Raw genomic sequence first — 17,489 nt, 5'->3', positions numbered from 1 at the left:
ATTGCCAAACAGAATATAGAAAGTTATATCAATGTTAAGGGTGAGTTTGTTGGCGGTTAGCCAAAGATGGACTTTATTTAGCTCAGTATTTACTGTGGCATTTAGAGCAAGGGGGTCAGGACTGGAATAAATGAAGGTTGTGTCGTCAGCAAATAGAATTGGTTTGAGGCGTTGGGAGGCATTTGGAAGGTCATTAATGTAGATGAGAAAGAGGAGAGGGCCAAGTATGCTGCCCTGAGGAACACCGATGTTGATGGGTAGGGTGGGAGAAATTGAATTATTCACAGAAACATACTTGAGCCTGTCAGTAAGGTAAGACTTGAGGTATTGTAGGGAGTGTCCTCTGACTCCATAATGATGTAATTTAAGAAGAAGGTTTTGGTGGTTGACAGTGTCAAAAGCCTTATGCAGGTCCACATATAACCCAACAGGAAACTCATTTTTATCAAGAGCTGTATGAATCAAGTTAATCATACTAATAAGTGCATCGTTAGTGGTTTTTTTTGGGTCTGAAGCCATATTGACAAGAGGTAAGTATATTGTGTTTGGTTAGATAAGAGTAAAGCTGCTTGTAGATTAGTTTTTCAAATATTTTTGACAAGTTAGGTAGGATTGATATAGGTCTGTAGTTGTTAACATCTGTGAGATCACCACATTTGTGGACAGGGGTTACTCTCGCTTTTTTTAGAATATCTGGAAAGGTTTGGAGTTCAAGTGACTTGTTGAAGAGCAATGCAATAGCAGGGGCTAAAGATCTAGAGGCTATTTTGTAAATTATAGTTGATATCTCCTCAAGTGCACCAGACTTGGTTTTAAGGGAAAGGATTATCTCATTAACGTCAGTGGAATTTGTAAGCTTTAGGTACAGAGATTGTGGATAGTTACCTGTAGGTTAATGTTTATTATCTTTTAATAACAAACACTGCAGGACTAAACATAAGAGCAGGAATAATATTTTACATCTCATTCATCTCTAAAAGAATAATATTTTATCTACTCACAAAATACATTATCGATTAATTACATCACACGTCACCTGTTAGTACAGAAATACATACCTTTCCTATAAATAAATATCCATTAACTGTACCTGTTTTTGCCTGGATGATCTACATCATGAACAACTGCAGCAATGAGACAAGCAGCAACATCCAGAGGATCCATCAGCTGTTTTAATCGTTCTTGATTAAGGAAGTATGCAGTTGATTGGAGGACATCAGAAGCATGTGTAGAGTTGTGGTAAGTGTTGTCAGTATGGTAGTTGGCCTCAATGAGTGTCAACCAATTTTGTAAAGTTTGCTCATCACAGCCCAGTGTATCTGGTACATCAAATCTACACAACAAACTCATACCAAGCCACACCAGCGGTCTGTTGGTGAAAGAATGATGAAATTATTTCACTTTCAAAAATATGTGCAGATGTGACACTTTTGTTATGCTATAAATAATTGTGAAAAGCACAGAACAAAATTTGCTTGGTTACTGACTTCAATACTTATAATGATACATTACTAGCAATGTCCAAGCAAGGCGGACATCCTGCACACTCCCTTGTTGTTTACACTCTCTCTTGCATATGAAACGCAGCACATACAAATGGATGGTGCTGTTTGCAATGAACATGACATGTTCCATCAGTCACCGAGTTCTTTTTGCCTATCGGGGGACCATAAACCAGAACCTCGCCCCCCTCATAGAGGCGCAAGAAGCAGCAAAAACATGAACACCTTACATTTAAAGTTATCCATGTCTGCCATTACCAGGAAAGGCACCCAGAAAATCAGGAAAACAAAACAGACTACTGCATGGTTAGAACCAAGATGCAGCCTTCAAACTGCCAAAAGAACTGCCCCAACTATGAAAAAATCAGCCTTGAATGTAATGAAACACGATTTTTCTGGGCTAGCCCCAAAGGTTCCCCTTGAAGCAAATCGTCATCCAACTAGCACACCTGCTCAATAGTGCCCCCCATCCCCCCCCCCACCCAAGTCCACACAAGCGAGCGGGCAACCCACCACCACAGTTGAATGATGATAAAAAACCGACGACCAGAGAGAGAGGTGTCAGGGAGCCTCTGGGCCTAGCCCGGAAAACCACCATTGAATGTAATTAAACCCCATTTCTAGGTGAGCCCAGGAGGTTCCTGGAGTTATGGGACTGATACACACTATATTAGTCTAGGGCTTCAGTCAATGGAGTCCTGCCTACTGGAGACCAGAGCCGGAACCTGGCCCCCTCAAGTGACACAGGGAGCAATGGCTTAACCACTGTGCTGTGACAACCGAGAAAACTCGGTCGGTTGGAAACTGCGCCCACTGAGAAAACACCTTTTGAATACCTGGTACCCATTCAAAATGTGTGCGCAGTAGGTTGTATACGAAATGGACTCTTAGGACCTCCAGTGAGAGGCATCCATCTTGGAAAAAATTCCCAGTATGCCCTAGGGTTGCTGGCTGGGTTAGTACTGAGTGAGCAACCATGGGTGGCGCACGCACCTCAGACTCCAAAACACCTCCCAAAGAAAAAAAACGCATTCGACGTGGTATTGAAAGATCGCTCTCTGTCAGTGAAATTCAGACCTTATTATTTGAAGAACATAAGGGTCATGATATTGGTGAAGTTAGGCACAATAAGGACCTAACACAAAGGTCGGATGCAAGTGATACAGCATGTATGAGGACAATACAGCGAGCATATCCAGTTGTAGCTCTGAGCGCCACCTTTGCCCACCTACACCATCTCCAATTTATTTAGATGATACATAGATGAATCGTTTTCTGGGTTCAGTAATGATGCATCTGATACAAGTAGCATAGATGAACAGTGTTAGCAGCTTCCATGGTGGTGTTTTCCATAGATATTTTCAAGGATAGCTGACTCTCTTCCAGAATGCATGAATCTCTTCCAGAATGCCTGAATCTCTTCCAGAATGCCTGAATCTCTTCCGGATTGACTGACACTCTTCGATGTTGGCTGAATCTCTTCCAGTGTGGGACCTTACAAAGCGATCTTTTCAAGACTACCTTACAACCTGATCTTTTCCTATAATCTTTTCAAGTCCACCTTATGCTTTACAAGCTTGGCTACATACCACCAACAAGTACTAAAGCCAAGGGTGTAAGTGAGTACGTTATTTACAACCACACAGAACGAAGAAACAGGAAGCGAAAATCTATCCGTACATGGTGCAACAAGAGTGAAGTCGTGCTGTGTACCATGAACCACTTCATTGTTTATTACTCACTTCTGAAGTACTGTGTGTAATACAGTGTGTTACTGTGTAAATAGTGTGTGAAACTGTACATATTGTAATATTAGTGAATTTTTAACATGTAATATTGTGACAAACATTTATTGTGGACACATGTATCACAGTTCCATGGAACATTATGAACGTTCTGCTGTATACATATTGTAAATGACACAAATATGCATTATATACGATAAAAAAACACACAATAAAACCGCATTGAAAATACATGGAACAAATGTTCATGGAACATTACAACAAATGTTCCAAATACATGGAACAACAAATCAGAATAATAACTAACTCTGCTTTCAGACAACACTCAGCTCCCTTGTTTAAATCCCTAAACTTGCTAAATATTAACTCCCTCCACACATTCTCTTGTGTCAACTACATTTACAAAAACCCTGTTCTTAAATGCAAACCATGCTCTGAAACTCTCCCTGGACAGATGTAATAGGACCCATTATCACCACACCAGAAATAAATATCTCTTTGATATCCCCAGGGTCAAACTTCATCTGTGTAAACACTCTATGCAAATTAAGGGACCTAGTCTATGGAACTCACTCCCTAGTGAATTGAAAAACTGTAAAACTTTTGCCTTATTTAAAAGCAAAACCAAAAAGTGCCTAATTTCATCTTCTTAGTTTCCTACACTGAGCTTTAAATTTGCTCTGTACCTAGTGTTACCCAATCTCCTAATTTTTATGTAGTATCAAACAACCTTATCATTGTGTTCATTGCTGTCTTCTTTTATGTGATAGCCATATGCTGTATTGTGACTACCAATTTTTGTCAACTACCATTCAAGCTGTCATTGCAATCAATCTTATATTGTTTCTGCTGTATTGTGCCTACCAATTTGTTGTCAACTACCATTCAAGCTGTCATTGCAATCAATCTTAGCTACCTATGTGCTTTAATATACTGTACCTACAATTTTCTCTCATCTTTTTTTCATTCCATGTAACTGTTATCATTTTTTTTGTCTATAAATTTTGCAAGTATTTAACTACTTAAAATTTTCTTAGATTAAGGACCTGCCCGAAACGCTGCGCGTACTAGTGGCTTTACAAGACTGTAATTACCAAATTATGTATCCTCACATTCTCAATGTACCTTCTTGTATATGCATAAATAAATAAATAAATAATTTAAAATATATATGTGGCAACTCTCGGTGCTTGAATGGCTCGCGTGACCGTGTCTGGGAGCTTCACTCATGGGCAACCAGCCCCTTGATGATGTCACAGCTCACCTTGTCCACGTCCCCACAGCCAAAGTAAGTGGAATTTGGTATTTATTTTTACATAGACATGTTCAGGGAAGGGAATTCATCATTTTACAAACAAAAAAGAATTTTGGGGGAACACTTGATTTCATGCGCACAGGGGGAATGTCAAAATAAACTCGATGCATCACAGTGGTTAAGGAGACCCCCCCCCCCCCTTGTATTTAGGGGTATTCCTTGTCTGCCATCGACCAGGGTTGGACACCCAGAAAGGTAGGCATCTGAAAACAAACCCCACATGGTAGAAATTGTAAAGAACCTAAGACCGAACAGAGAAATAGAACGCTCCAAAAGAAAACATAGGAAACCAGCAAACAAGCAATTGCCATTCACCGCCACCGCACAGCTTGTCCGCGCAGCCCTCCTAACCCCTTGAGGGGAAGGGGGTGCCCCAGACCCACACACACCGGCCCCCTTACACCTCATTTCACAGGCTGAGCATCAACAAACAAAACCTCCGACCTGAGGGAGGGTACCAGAGAGCCTTCAGCGCTCACCCACAAATAACATTTCATTGCATTCAACGCTGGTTTTCTGTGGGAAGCCCCTTCGGCTCCTTGGAGCTACATAACCACAGATACATAAAGAGGGACTTACCCGGGAGGGGCCACACCACGAGGATCAACTCTAGGACGAGACAACTGGCTGCAACGTGTGAACCAAAGCCACACACGAACGACTGGGACCAGGAACATTTACCAAATAATGGGCGGCCAGGATCCTGTTCGACCTCTAAAAGCCCTACACCCAAATGTCAGCCCAGGACGACATTATACGGCAGTCAAAGCAGCAAACTTACGAACGTTATGGGCACAAGGATAGACCACAGGTTGGCAAGACTTAATAATCATGTGGACGACCTGAGAGACCTGAGCCCTGGAACCAGGAAAGAAATCGGATCAGCCCTAAGTGCATCCACAGCCCCAGAGGCAGAGGCGCACAGGTAACGGAATAGAGTTGCAACCAGACTCAACACATGATGTACCACCTGCCAGACCAAACAAGCATCAATAAACCATGGACCCCTCCAGAAGCCTGCTGTCTCATTCTTCGCCAGAAATGAAGGAAACAGCTGCAACTGAACAAAACGTCCACCAGGACCAAAAGAGCAGAAACCTCTGTGCTGGAGGAGAGCATACAGCTCACTGACCTAACCCCCAGAGGCCAAAGCCAACAGAAACAGAGCTTTCTGGAAGTAACCTTGAACTGAAGGGGGCTACCATAAACCGAGAAGAAGATAGGAAAGAGAGAGAGAGTACTCTGTCCAAGGACCAGGATGGCTCAAGCGGTACATGAGTAGACCGAAGGTGAAACAAACTACGAGAAAGCTTTCTGAACACAAGCTGATGCGGCTGCACCAGTGCTGCACGATTCGAGGCAACAGTATTCAGCATAAGATGGTCCTGAAAGAGCTGAGAAAGAATGAAAGGACAAGACAACCTGAACGGAAATGGAAGTAAAATACGAGAGAGGAAATGGCAAAAAGACTGCCAAGACACCTCATACTGTTGCCGAGACGAAGACCTCAGGTGGGACACCATGATAAAGGCCACTTGATCATCATACAAGTGGTGATACATCCACGTCAAAAAGACCAGATGCGACGAGCGAAGGAGTAGATCGAACCACCACAGTACTGGACTGGCCCAATCTGCTGGAAGAGGTGGAGCCCTAGAAAATGCCTCGGGGTTCAGACACCAAGCAAGCAGCGCCTGAAACAGGCTGTAATACCATGGGTCTACAAGGACGACTCTCCCACGAGAAAACTCCCACCGAGCTGGATCCCAAAGTAACAGCTAGACTGGGGGAAAGGGGTGCAGGGAACCCCACCTCGACCAGTCCAGCCAAAGTGTCCAAAGCGATGGCTCCACATTTGGGGAAGGATGTCTCATATCTGAGGGAGGAGCCACCCAACGCCACCACAGGCCTGAAGACATGACCCGAAACTCTCACAAAGCATGGGATTAAGCATGGACAAACAGAGCCGACCTCACCCCCATTGCCTCATCAATGGGGTGACCTGCGAAGGGGCCAGAGCCCCCTCCAAGAATCCGACAAGCGAGCAGAGCGAGCAATACGTCAACCAGGCAAAAATGCCCCCGAGGAGGCACCGGCACAGAAGCAGGTAGCAAAGGCTCACCTCCACTAGCAGAAGCTGGAGCTCTGGCATGACCACCAAAACCAGTGCCAAGCCCCAAGAAAAACAGTCTCCAAGCCAGGAAGACCCAGGAACCCTGTAAAGGACCCGAAATTTGAATGAGGACCCGAACACAAAAGATGCTGGGTCAAGCGGGGCAATTCCGGGTCATACAAGAGAAAAATACCAAGGGCCTCCCGAACCTCCACAGGGGGAAACTAGAGAGGAAGAAAAACCTCTGGAATACAACCAAAGACCCCAAAGGAACCCAGAAACGAAACCGGGAGAGCCCAAACTGCTGCATTTGCCAGTGGAAAACACACTATGGAAAGGAAGGGTCAGACAAATGACCAAACCCCCAGCAATAATGGTCAAAAAATGGATCGAAAGCTGAGGGCCGAAAGCGCTGGAGCTAGCGCAGCATTCAGGACACAGACACTGGGCCAAAAACTAGTGCCCAGAACCTAAACACAGAACACACAAGACCAGGTGAAAAGACAAACACCCAAATGTTCCCAGAGGAACAAACAGGGCAAGAAGCCCCTAAAGAAAGAACAAACCCTAGAGACGGCAACAGGAGGATAAAAACTCCTGACAAAGGCAAAAAAACTCCCCCACATAATGCGAGCTCACACGCCCAGCAGTCACATGTAAACAAACCACAGTGCCGGCCTGGTAGCCAGGCGGAGAAGCACCCACTGAAAAGCAAGATGGCCACCAAAACAAGAGGAGATGCATCCGTCAAAAAGTGGAAATTACACCAGCAAATGGGGGGAAAACAAAGCAGATGGGAAGGTGGGACGAAAAAAAACACCCCCGCCCAGAAGGCACAAAGCCTAAGCAGGTGCAAACAGCCCCAGAACTGCTAGAGGGCTCACCCAACAACCCCAGGAACCCACAACAGAAGCCCCGGGGCAGAGATGCCCTCCACTCCCACCGCCCTAGAAGAAAGGCAGAGTCCAAGGGAAAGGCAATGAGGTAGCCTGCTGGTAAGACCCAGATGCTTCGACGGGAGGAGCAGGCTCAAAGGCCTCCATCCCTGCAATGAATGGGGAAGCCTCCCGAGCCACCCAAGTCTCATCCCCAACTCTTCCCCCCCCCCCCAGCAGAGGGAAGAAAAGGCAGAGAAACTACAATGAAAGGGGAAGGACTCGGGGGCATAGATTGAACCAAGGCCAAAGTGACCAAGGCACCCAAGTCCGAAACAACAAAAAAAACAGGTCAGCCCAAGGGCATTTGAGCGAGCAACCATCCTAGTGCGTTGGTTGAACCGACAATTCAACGCAGATGCCACCTGGCCCTGAAGAACTTCCAAAGAAGAACCGGTAAATTGGAGTACGAGCTGGGAACACGTCTCACAAAACTCCGGGGTCATAGGTGTCACTGACCCCAAAAGGCAGCATGACAGAGGCACAACAGGTGACCGTCATCTTGAGACAAAGGCAATGAACAACCTTCACCCTCGCACAAGGCAAGATGGAACTTGGAAGATGAATCTATGGGTCCGCCAAGCCCCGATGGGGTTTTCAGGGTCCGTAGGGGGGTTCAGTCTATGGGAACCCCAGGCAATAATGTTGCAAAGCCGGTTGAGCCCATGTATGTTAACAAGAGGGAATAGGGCTATAACTTGATCCTTGAGAGGTGTACAAGCATGGGGGGCCAAGAGGAGGGCCACCAAAATATCTTTGGGTGACAGTCAAACCAGGCAGATCTCTTCCAAGCAAAAAACAACAAGGAAAACCCAGCAAGAGCACAACCACAACAAGAGGAACAGGGAACATGGCTGCTACATTGGTAGGTATGCTGAGCAGCATCTCGCACCCCAAACCAGCAACAACAGCACTTCCTACCCAAGGGCAAACAAAGGCCACTAAACCCCAGCTGGCCCCAAGGGTAGGGCAATTGCCGAGAAGCAGCAACACCTATGGAAGTGAAGCCCAAGAGCACCAGGGAAGGTAACCCTAGAACCCAAGGGTAGTACTCACAGGGCGCTTAGGGAAGGCAGCCCTCAGTACAGTATGTTACTCCTGGCCAAAGTGCCACAAACAATAGGAAACACCACAAGAGCACAAAATCCACAAATTCTGAGGCCAGAGTTGACATCCACCCCAGATGTGCTTCAGCCATGAACTGAGGTGCGAGGGGCTGGCATGTGGGTCCGGGGCACCCCCCTCCTACTCCTCGGGAGGGACAGGCTGCGCAGATAAGCTGCATTGTGGCGGCAAATGACAATTGCTTGTTTGCTGGTTTCCTTTGATTTCTTTGGGGAGTTCCATTTCAACATTCGGTCTTGGTTTTTTACAATTTCTACCATGTGGGGTTTATTTTGAGATGCCTACCTTTCTGGGTAGCCTAACCCCTGTCGATGATAGACAAGGAATGCCCCTAAATACAAGGGAGGGGGGGGGGGGGTCTCCTTAAGCCATTGCTTCCTATCCCAATCTGAGGGGGCCAGGTACTGGCTCTGGTCCCAAGTAGGCAGGACTCCTTTGACTGAAGCCCCAGACTAATATAGCGTATATCAGTCCTATAGCTACAGGGAGCCGAAGGGGCTTCCCACAGCAAATGGCATTTCATTACATTTAATGCTGGTTTTCTGTGGTAGGTTTTGTATAAACACTGGTGCTTAACCCTTAAATTGCACTTCGCATCATATGATGCTTTGACTGACTTGTAGTAAATTGCGCATCGCATCATATGATGCTTTGGAGTACTACGCAAGATTTAAACGACCCGCGGATACACGGGGTTCACCACACCTTCATCAGGGTGTGGTGAACAGACGTAAACAGACGCCATTTAGAAAAATATCATGGGCCAAATTCCCGGGTGTTAGTGGCCTCAGTATTGAGTGAGCTACCAAGCCTGACGCACGCAGCATGAGCTCACAGCACTGTTGTTCAGCTTGTGACCACAGCATCGCCTAAAAATGCCATAATATACTTGTTCATGCTATTATGCAGCGATGATATTATTACAGAAGACCCCTGACTGTGATAAAACTGTGATAAAACTCCGTAAGTTACAGAGGGAGGATCCATCATTAACACCATTATTCTTCCAGGCCAAGACTGAATCTGACAGTATTCCTGGGTTCTTCATAGAGAACCAATTGCTCTACCGCAGGTACCGACCCAGTAAACTAATGGAGGATGATGATTGGGCTAATGTCGACCAACTAGTAGTTCCCACCAGCCTACGGCCCGAGATTCTACACCTGGCCCATGGAGCGCTTTCTCACTACGGTTTTAATAAAAACTATCACGGAATCAGACAAGACTACTACTGGCCAGGTATGATTAAAGATGTAAAAACTTGTGTACAACAGTGTCATACATGTCAGATGGCAGGAAAACCTAACATCCCGATTCCCAAGGCTCCTTTGATTCCTATCCCGGTGCCTTCGGAACCTTTTCACGCTCATCATAGACTGTGTTGGTCCTTTACCCCGGACCAGTTCTGGCAACGCTTATATACTAACCATCCTGTGTCCAACCACCAGATTCCCCATAGCAGTTCCTGTAAAGAACATTACGGCTGCTACGGTGGTGAAACAACTATTGAAGATCTTTACACAATATGGATTTCCTCGGGAGATTCAAAGTGACGGTGGCACCAACTTCACCAGTGATCTCTTCAAGAAGACACTGGATGAATTCAACATCACTCAGATATTGTCCAGTCCCTATCATCCTGCTTCACAGGGTTCTCTTGAACGTAGTCACCAAACTATAAAATCACTCCTTAAGAAATTTTGCAATGAAACTATGAAAGACTGGGATAAACAACTTGACATCATCATGTGCATTTTCAGAAGTCTCCCAAATGAGTCTCTAGGAGTATCTCCTTATGAGATGCTCTACAGACATAAGTGCCATACTCCTCTTAAAGCTTTTAAAGACTCTCTACGTAATGCCACCTTCAGTGACCCTCAATATGTGCCCCAGTTTCTTCAAAACTTAAAGCACATTCTAGAGAGAGTACATAAATTTGCCAATGATAATTTATTAAAAGCTCAAGATAGGATGAAGACTCATTTTGACAAACGCAGTAAAATCAGGAAATTTAAAGCAGGAGACTTCGTTTTAGCATATTTTCCGATCCCTGGTTCTCCATTGCAAAATAAGTTTTCAGGACCTTACCACATCAAGGAGTGCAGAAACAACCACAACTACGTTATTGAGACTCCAGAAAGGCGGCGGAGGACCCAGTTGTGCTACGTCAATCTTTTGAAGGAGTATAAAGGTATTCCCCCCACTGTGCTAGTATCTCTCTCCACCTTTAAAGATACATACCTCCACAGTGAGACCTTCCCTGCTTCTCGTTCCGAAAGCACTAACTCTGAGTCAGTGCCTTCCAACTCTGAAATCCTTACTGATCTTCCTAAATATTTACAGGACTGTAACAGTGCTCCTCTCATCAAAGTTCTTCAAGAACATTAGAAGTTGTTCAGCGATGATCCCCAGGAGTGTAATGTGGTTCAGCACGACATCCAGCTACTTCCTGATACCCGGCCGATTTGTCAACCCTTCTACCGTATCAGCCCGTACAAAAAGGAAGTTATGCATGCTGAAGTACAGTACCTTCTGGATCATGGGTTGGCCACCCCTTGTGAGTCCCCTTGGGCCTCACCCTGCATCTTGGTGCCGAAACCGCACGGTAAAGTACGACTACGTACCGACTATAGGAAACTGAACCTTGTAACCGTCAAGGATGCTTACCCTTTACCTCGTATAGATGATATCCTTGATGCAGTAGGTAATGCTAATTATCTGTCCCAAATTGATTTGTTAAAGCACTACTATCAGATCAGCCTGACAGAGCGAGCTAAGGAAATATCTGCCTTCACCACTCCTTTTGGCCTGTACAGATATGAACGAATTCCTTTTGGACTGTGTAACGCCCCGGCCACCTTCCAGCGAGCTGTCAACCACGTCATCTACGGCCTAGATCACACCTACGCCTACTTGGATGACATCGTTGTGGCAACTAACACCTGAAGCGAACATCTGCTCCAGCTGCAACGATTGTTCTCCAAGCTCCTGACAGCTGGCCTTACCATCAACTTGGGCAAGTCCACCTTTGCTAAAGGTAAAGTGCATTATCTTGGTCATGTGATAGGGAGTGGCAACCTAGCTCCTTTAACCATTCACACTCAAGCCATTCAGCATTACCCACAACCTACAACCAGGAAGCAGCTCCTGCGCTTCCTTGGCCTTGCATCTTACTATCGTAGGTTTGTGAAAAATTTTAGTACGGTAGCGACACCATTGATTAATCTGACCAGCCCCAAGCAACGGTATCATTGGACCATTCAACAGACCGTTGCCTTTGAACAACTAAAATCTCTGCTATGTTCTGATCCCATTCTCGCCTCTCCAGATATTATGAAGCCCTTCATCACCAATGTCGTCGCAAGTGGCACCGGCATCGGAGGCGTCCTAGTGCAACAGCGTGGCGAAGAGGTTCTTCCTGTCAGCTACTACAGCTACAAATTAAAGCCCCATCAAAATAACTATAGCACCATAGAAAAGGAACTCCTTTCCATCGTCCTGAATCTATAACATTTCAAACCTTACCTACAGGGTAATCGGTCTATTACCATCTACTCAAACCAATATCCCCTACGGTTCCTGTAACAGGCCCAATTCAGCAATCAACGTCTTCTACGCTGGGCTCTGTACCTGCAGAATTTTAACCCTTAAAGTGCGCATCACGTCATATGACGTGCTGGACGTTGTTCCAGTCAACTGCGCATCACGTCATATGATGTGTTGGAGTACTACGCAAGATTTAAACAGCCCGCGGATACACGGGGTTCACCACACCTTCATCAGGGCTCTTGTAAACAGACGTCATTTTTTAAAAAAATCATGGGCCAAACTCCCGGGTGTTATTGGCCTCAGTATTGAGTGAGCAACCAAGCCTGACGCACGCAGCATGAACTCACAGCACTGCTGTTCAGCTTGTGACTACAGCATTGCCTAAAAATGCCATAATATTCTTGTTCATGCTATTATATAGCGATGATATTATTCAGAAGACCCCTGACTGTGATAAAACTGACCAGGGTTCTGATAATAGCAGGATTGTGGTGATATTTAGCACTGTGCGCCATGGAGGGAGGAGTAATGCTGTGAGAGGGAGGGTGGTGGCAATGTCTTCTGACTGTCTGTGGCCACCTTTTATTGACTGCACTCACCATACCAGCTTAGTGGTTCGCTATGGTGAACACAAATGTAGATACTTATATAACGTGAGTATAGAGGGTATAAACAGCCAGAAGAGAAGGTTGGGAGCTGCCATTTTGGTGAGGGTGGAGCGTCATCTGCAGGACTTACCATGTTGTTTACTGATGACCACGATGGTCTTTGGGCACCATACCAGTTTACTTGTACAAGTATGGTGAATAAAACAGGGAGATATTTATATATAATGTGTGTATATAGCGTAATAGCACCACAAACAGTATTGTTGTAGGAGAAATATTAGTGCGTTTGGCCTTGAGGGCGGCTGCCACCAGCTGATTTTATGAGTAGCTACGTCTTTGTGCCTTTACTCACCATACAAGCTTTGATGTACAGTTATGGTGAACGAAACATGCAAATACTTATATATAACCTGTGTATATAGTGTAATAACCGACAAAGTATTTGTTCACTGTTTGATGAACATAATTGAATCAATAATATGCACACCATATTTTTGAGTACAGCGATGATTCACTCAGTTTATTATATAAATATATCACACTACACACTATTGAATAATATTACAGCAAAAAACTACAAAAAATCAATCAGAGACACTGAAATAATTAGGTAATTATCTCTTTGTGGTAACTCCGGCCTGACAGCTGGCGATCAACAGACCGCCTGGGACGCATACCGAGTCAGCGCCTATTTTTTGCCAGAATTCCCCGCCCTATAGCGGGCAATATATGCCACTTATGATTTTTTTATTATTTTTCCCGTGATCAGTGAACACAAATTAACAGGTTAGGAAGAAAATATATATATATATATATATTTTTTTTGGTATGCGCCTGTGGGTGTCAAATGGTATATAGCTATGTGCCATTTAAGGGTTAAAGACCAACTAATGAAAATAGAACACTGCTTGGAAAACCTCACAAATCCAGCTCTGAAGATCATCCTGCTTGGGGACTTCAACCTATGGCACCTGAAATGGAAGCACCTGGCTAATACAGTAATATCAGAAAAATTACCAGGAAGTAGCCTAAATGAACAGGCACATGCAAATGACCTGCTACGGATGTGCGACAGGTTTGCCTTAAACCAGCAAATAGTAGAACCAACTAGGAAGGAGAACCCGCTGGACCTCATTTTCACTAATAATGATGAATTGATTAGGAACATAATGATTACAAATACCTGGTACTCAGATCACAACTTAATTGAAGTTATGACAACCATGACCTTCAAAACCAGTCCAGATTCCCGGTGGAGGAGATTTCAGCAAATTCAACTTCAATAATAAACAGATAAACTGGGAGCAAATAAACCAGAACTTCATAGAAATAAACTGGGAAGAACAGCTAGAAAATGCAAACCTGAACCAGTGCCTGGAAAAAATAAGCTCAGTAGCACTAGAAATATGTTCAAACCGTATACCCCTAAGAAAAAAAAGAGGAAGAGATGCAGATTGGAACGGGAACGTCTTTCCCTATATAGGCGAAGAAAACGAATCGCGGAACAACTTGAGAGTCGGACCCTATCTCAAGAACGGCGAAGAAGGTTAGGTAGAGAAATAGAAACAATTGAACTCAAGCTACAAGAATCATACAAAACCCAGGAGAGGCAAAGAGAGCAAAAGGCCATCAGTGAAAGAGAGAAATCCAAAATATTTTTTCTCCTATGCAAAATCAAGATCAAAAACCACATCTATTATCGGGCCCCTGAGAAAGGGAGATGGAACTTTCACCAATGACAACAAAGAAATGAGCGAGCTACTGAGGACGCAGTACGACTCTGTTTTCAGCGAGCCATTAAACACACTAAAGATTGATAACCCAAATGAATTTTTTATGGATATGATACCAACATCAAATCATATATCAGACATCACCCTATCCCCACTGGATTTTGAAGAAGCCATAAACAGTATGCCTATGCACTCTGCACCAGGCCCGGATTCTTGGAACTCTATATTCATCAAAAACTGTAAAACCAGCATTGAATGTAATGAAACGCCATTTTCTGGGTGAGTCCCGGAGGCTCCCCGGAGCTATCCATGGCTGATATGGATATCCTAACTATTTTGCATCAGTCGATGTGGGTGGAGTTCTAGGCCTACCGGTGACCACGAGCCAGAACCTGGCCCCCTCACAGAGGCACGGGGAGCAATGGCCCATAGAATGCACATGTGATTTGGAGCATTCTATATCTGCCATCGACCGGGACAGGCACCCAGAAAGGTAAGCACCACAAAACAATCCCCTATTCTGGTTAACAACAAAAATTGACAAACGAGTGGACAGAACTCCCCAAAAGAAAAACAAGCAAACCAGCATGACGTCACACGAGCCGCGCCGCATGTCTGCGCAGCTCCCCCCTCCCCGGGAGGGGAAAGGGGGAGCCCCAGACCCCAGAGCCGGCGATCCACACCCCAGTTCTGAGGCTGGACATCAAAAACCGCGAAAAACTGCCGACCGGAGGGCAAGAGGGATGCCGGGGAGCCTCCGGGACTCACCCAGAAAATGGCGTTTCATTACATTCAACGCTGGTTTTCTGGGGGGAGCCCCTGCGGCTCCCCGGAGCTACCTCACCAAAGACTACCAAGAAAAACTAAGGGCACTTTCCCGGGAGGCGGTCGGTGCTCCACACCTGAAGATGAAGCCGAAACCATGGGCCTCAACCGCCGACCTAAAGCAACACAGGCCCAACTGGGCCCAGGAACGTTAACAAGGTAGCGTGCAGCCAGGACCCTGTTCAACCGCCAAAATCCCCGCGCCCGAATGTCAGCCTGAGACATATTGCCGAAACACGGCAGCAAGAGCAGCGAACTTACGAACGTCATGGCCACAGGGATAGACTGCATGCTGGCTGAATTTAATAACCCCGCAGACGACCTGAGAGACCCGAACCCGCGAACAGGGAAGAAGGGAAACCGGATCAACCCAAAGCACGTCCCCGGACACTGAAGCTGTGGCGCGCAGATAACGGCGAAGGGCCACAACCGGACACAACACATGGTGAACCCCCGGCATGACAAACCACGCATCAACAACCCAAGGACCCCTTCGGAAAGCAGCAGTCTCATTCTTCACCAGAAAAGAAGGAGACGACTGCAACCGAACAAACCGAAGACCATGACCAAAGGAGCAAAAACCTCTGCGCCGGAGAAGAGCATGAAGCTCCGCCATGCGACCCACAGAGGCTAATGCCAAAAGAAAAAGAGCCTTGGCAAAGCAATCTTGAACCGAAGGGGCCACCACAAAACGAGGAGTGGAAAGATAGAAGAGCGCTCTGTCCAAGGACCAGGACGGCTCAAGCGGCGCATGAGCAGTCCGGAGGTGAAACAACGCCCGAGACAGTTTGCGAAACGGCGCAGAAGTAACATCAATACCGAAAGCAAGCTGCAGCGACTCCGGCAGCGCCGCACGATACGAGGCGACAGTATTAGGCATCAGATGACGGTCCTGAAACAACCAAGAGAGAAAGAACAACACCACCGGAACCGAAAGCAAGGAGCAACGACGAAGGGTCAAAAAAAAAAAACGAAAGGACCGCCAAGAAACTTCATACTGCCACCGAGAGGAAACTCGCAGGTGAGAAACCAACAAGGAAGCCACCTGCTCACCATAAAGATGACGATAAACACGAGTCAAAAACACCAAACGCGAAGACTCGCGGAGAAGAGCAAACCAGTCTCGTACCGGACTGGTCCGATCTCCTGAAAGTGGCGGAGCCGCGGAAAAACCTCTGGGTTCGGACATCGAGCAAGCAGCTCCTGAAACCATGGCTGGGCCGGCTACCAAGGGGCCAAGAGAACCACACGACCCTGGTAAGTCTCCAAGCGATCCAAGACTCGGAGCAGCAGCCGAACCGGGGGAAAGAAGTACAGGAACCCCCACCTCGACCTGTCCTGCCAAAAGGCGTCGATCCCGACGGCCTCGCAGTCGGGGAAGGGCGCCACGTAAACCGGAATACGCCTCGACCATGCCGACGCGAAGAGATCCACCTCCGGGCGCCCAAATGTCCGGCAGAGTCAACGGAAGGAGCCGGCATCGACCGTCCATTCAGTGGACAGGGTAATGAACCTGGACAGGCCGTCCGCCAGGACGTTGGACACCCCCTGGACGTGAACCGCCAGGAGAGCCAAACCCCGAGAACTCAGCAGACGAGTCACCCGAAGCGACCAACCCCAAAGAGCCAAGGACTGCATCGAACCCCCTCGATTACAATGAACCACTGGGGAGCAGTCCGAATGGAGCCGGATCATTGATCTGCGGGCGACCCGAATCCTCCGAAGCGCAAACCATACCGCCACGAACTCCCGCGCCGTGCTGTGGACTCGACGGAAGGACGGACCCTACCATCCCTAGCCGGCCTGGTGAGCACTGGTCACAAAACCCCAGCCTAGAGACGACGCGTCCGTGTACACATCGAGCGAGGGCTCGGGTAGGCGCCAAGGCACTGAACCCCAAAAAACCCGAAGAGGAAGCCGGCGACGCAGCAGCCGACACAAAGACCCGGGGGTCGAACCCAGCGATCGCGAGAGAGGCGGAAGGGACGTCCCTGAAGGAACGAGAACAGCCGACAAAGCCAAACCCGACCCGGCGGGTA

General features: G+C 46.6%; 1 protein-coding gene across 10 annotated transcripts in view; it reads right to left on the bottom strand.

Annotated features, from left to right (window-relative positions):
• Positions 1-17,489, bottom strand: part of LOC123757285 (high affinity cAMP-specific and IBMX-insensitive 3',5'-cyclic phosphodiesterase 8B) — a 787,483-nt gene that overhangs the window by 260,928 nt on the left and 509,066 nt on the right. For all 10 annotated transcript variants that reach the window (XR_011228393.1, XM_069323843.1, XM_069323837.1 and 7 more), the window contains one exon: positions 1,091-1,369. Coding sequence is in view for 9 of the 10 variants with exons in the window: in XM_069323843.1 (XP_069179944.1) it covers positions 1,091-1,369 (279 nt within the window). In the remaining variant the exon portion in view is untranslated. The remainder of the gene's footprint in view (positions 1-1,090; positions 1,370-17,489) is intronic.

The sequence above is a fragment of the Procambarus clarkii genome, chromosome 13 (assembly GCF_040958095.1).
Source record: "Procambarus clarkii isolate CNS0578487 chromosome 13, FALCON_Pclarkii_2.0, whole genome shotgun sequence".
NCBI classification, from domain to species: Eukaryota; Metazoa; Arthropoda; class Malacostraca; order Decapoda; family Cambaridae; genus Procambarus; species Procambarus clarkii.
This window is presented reverse-complemented; position numbering and strand designations above follow the sequence as displayed.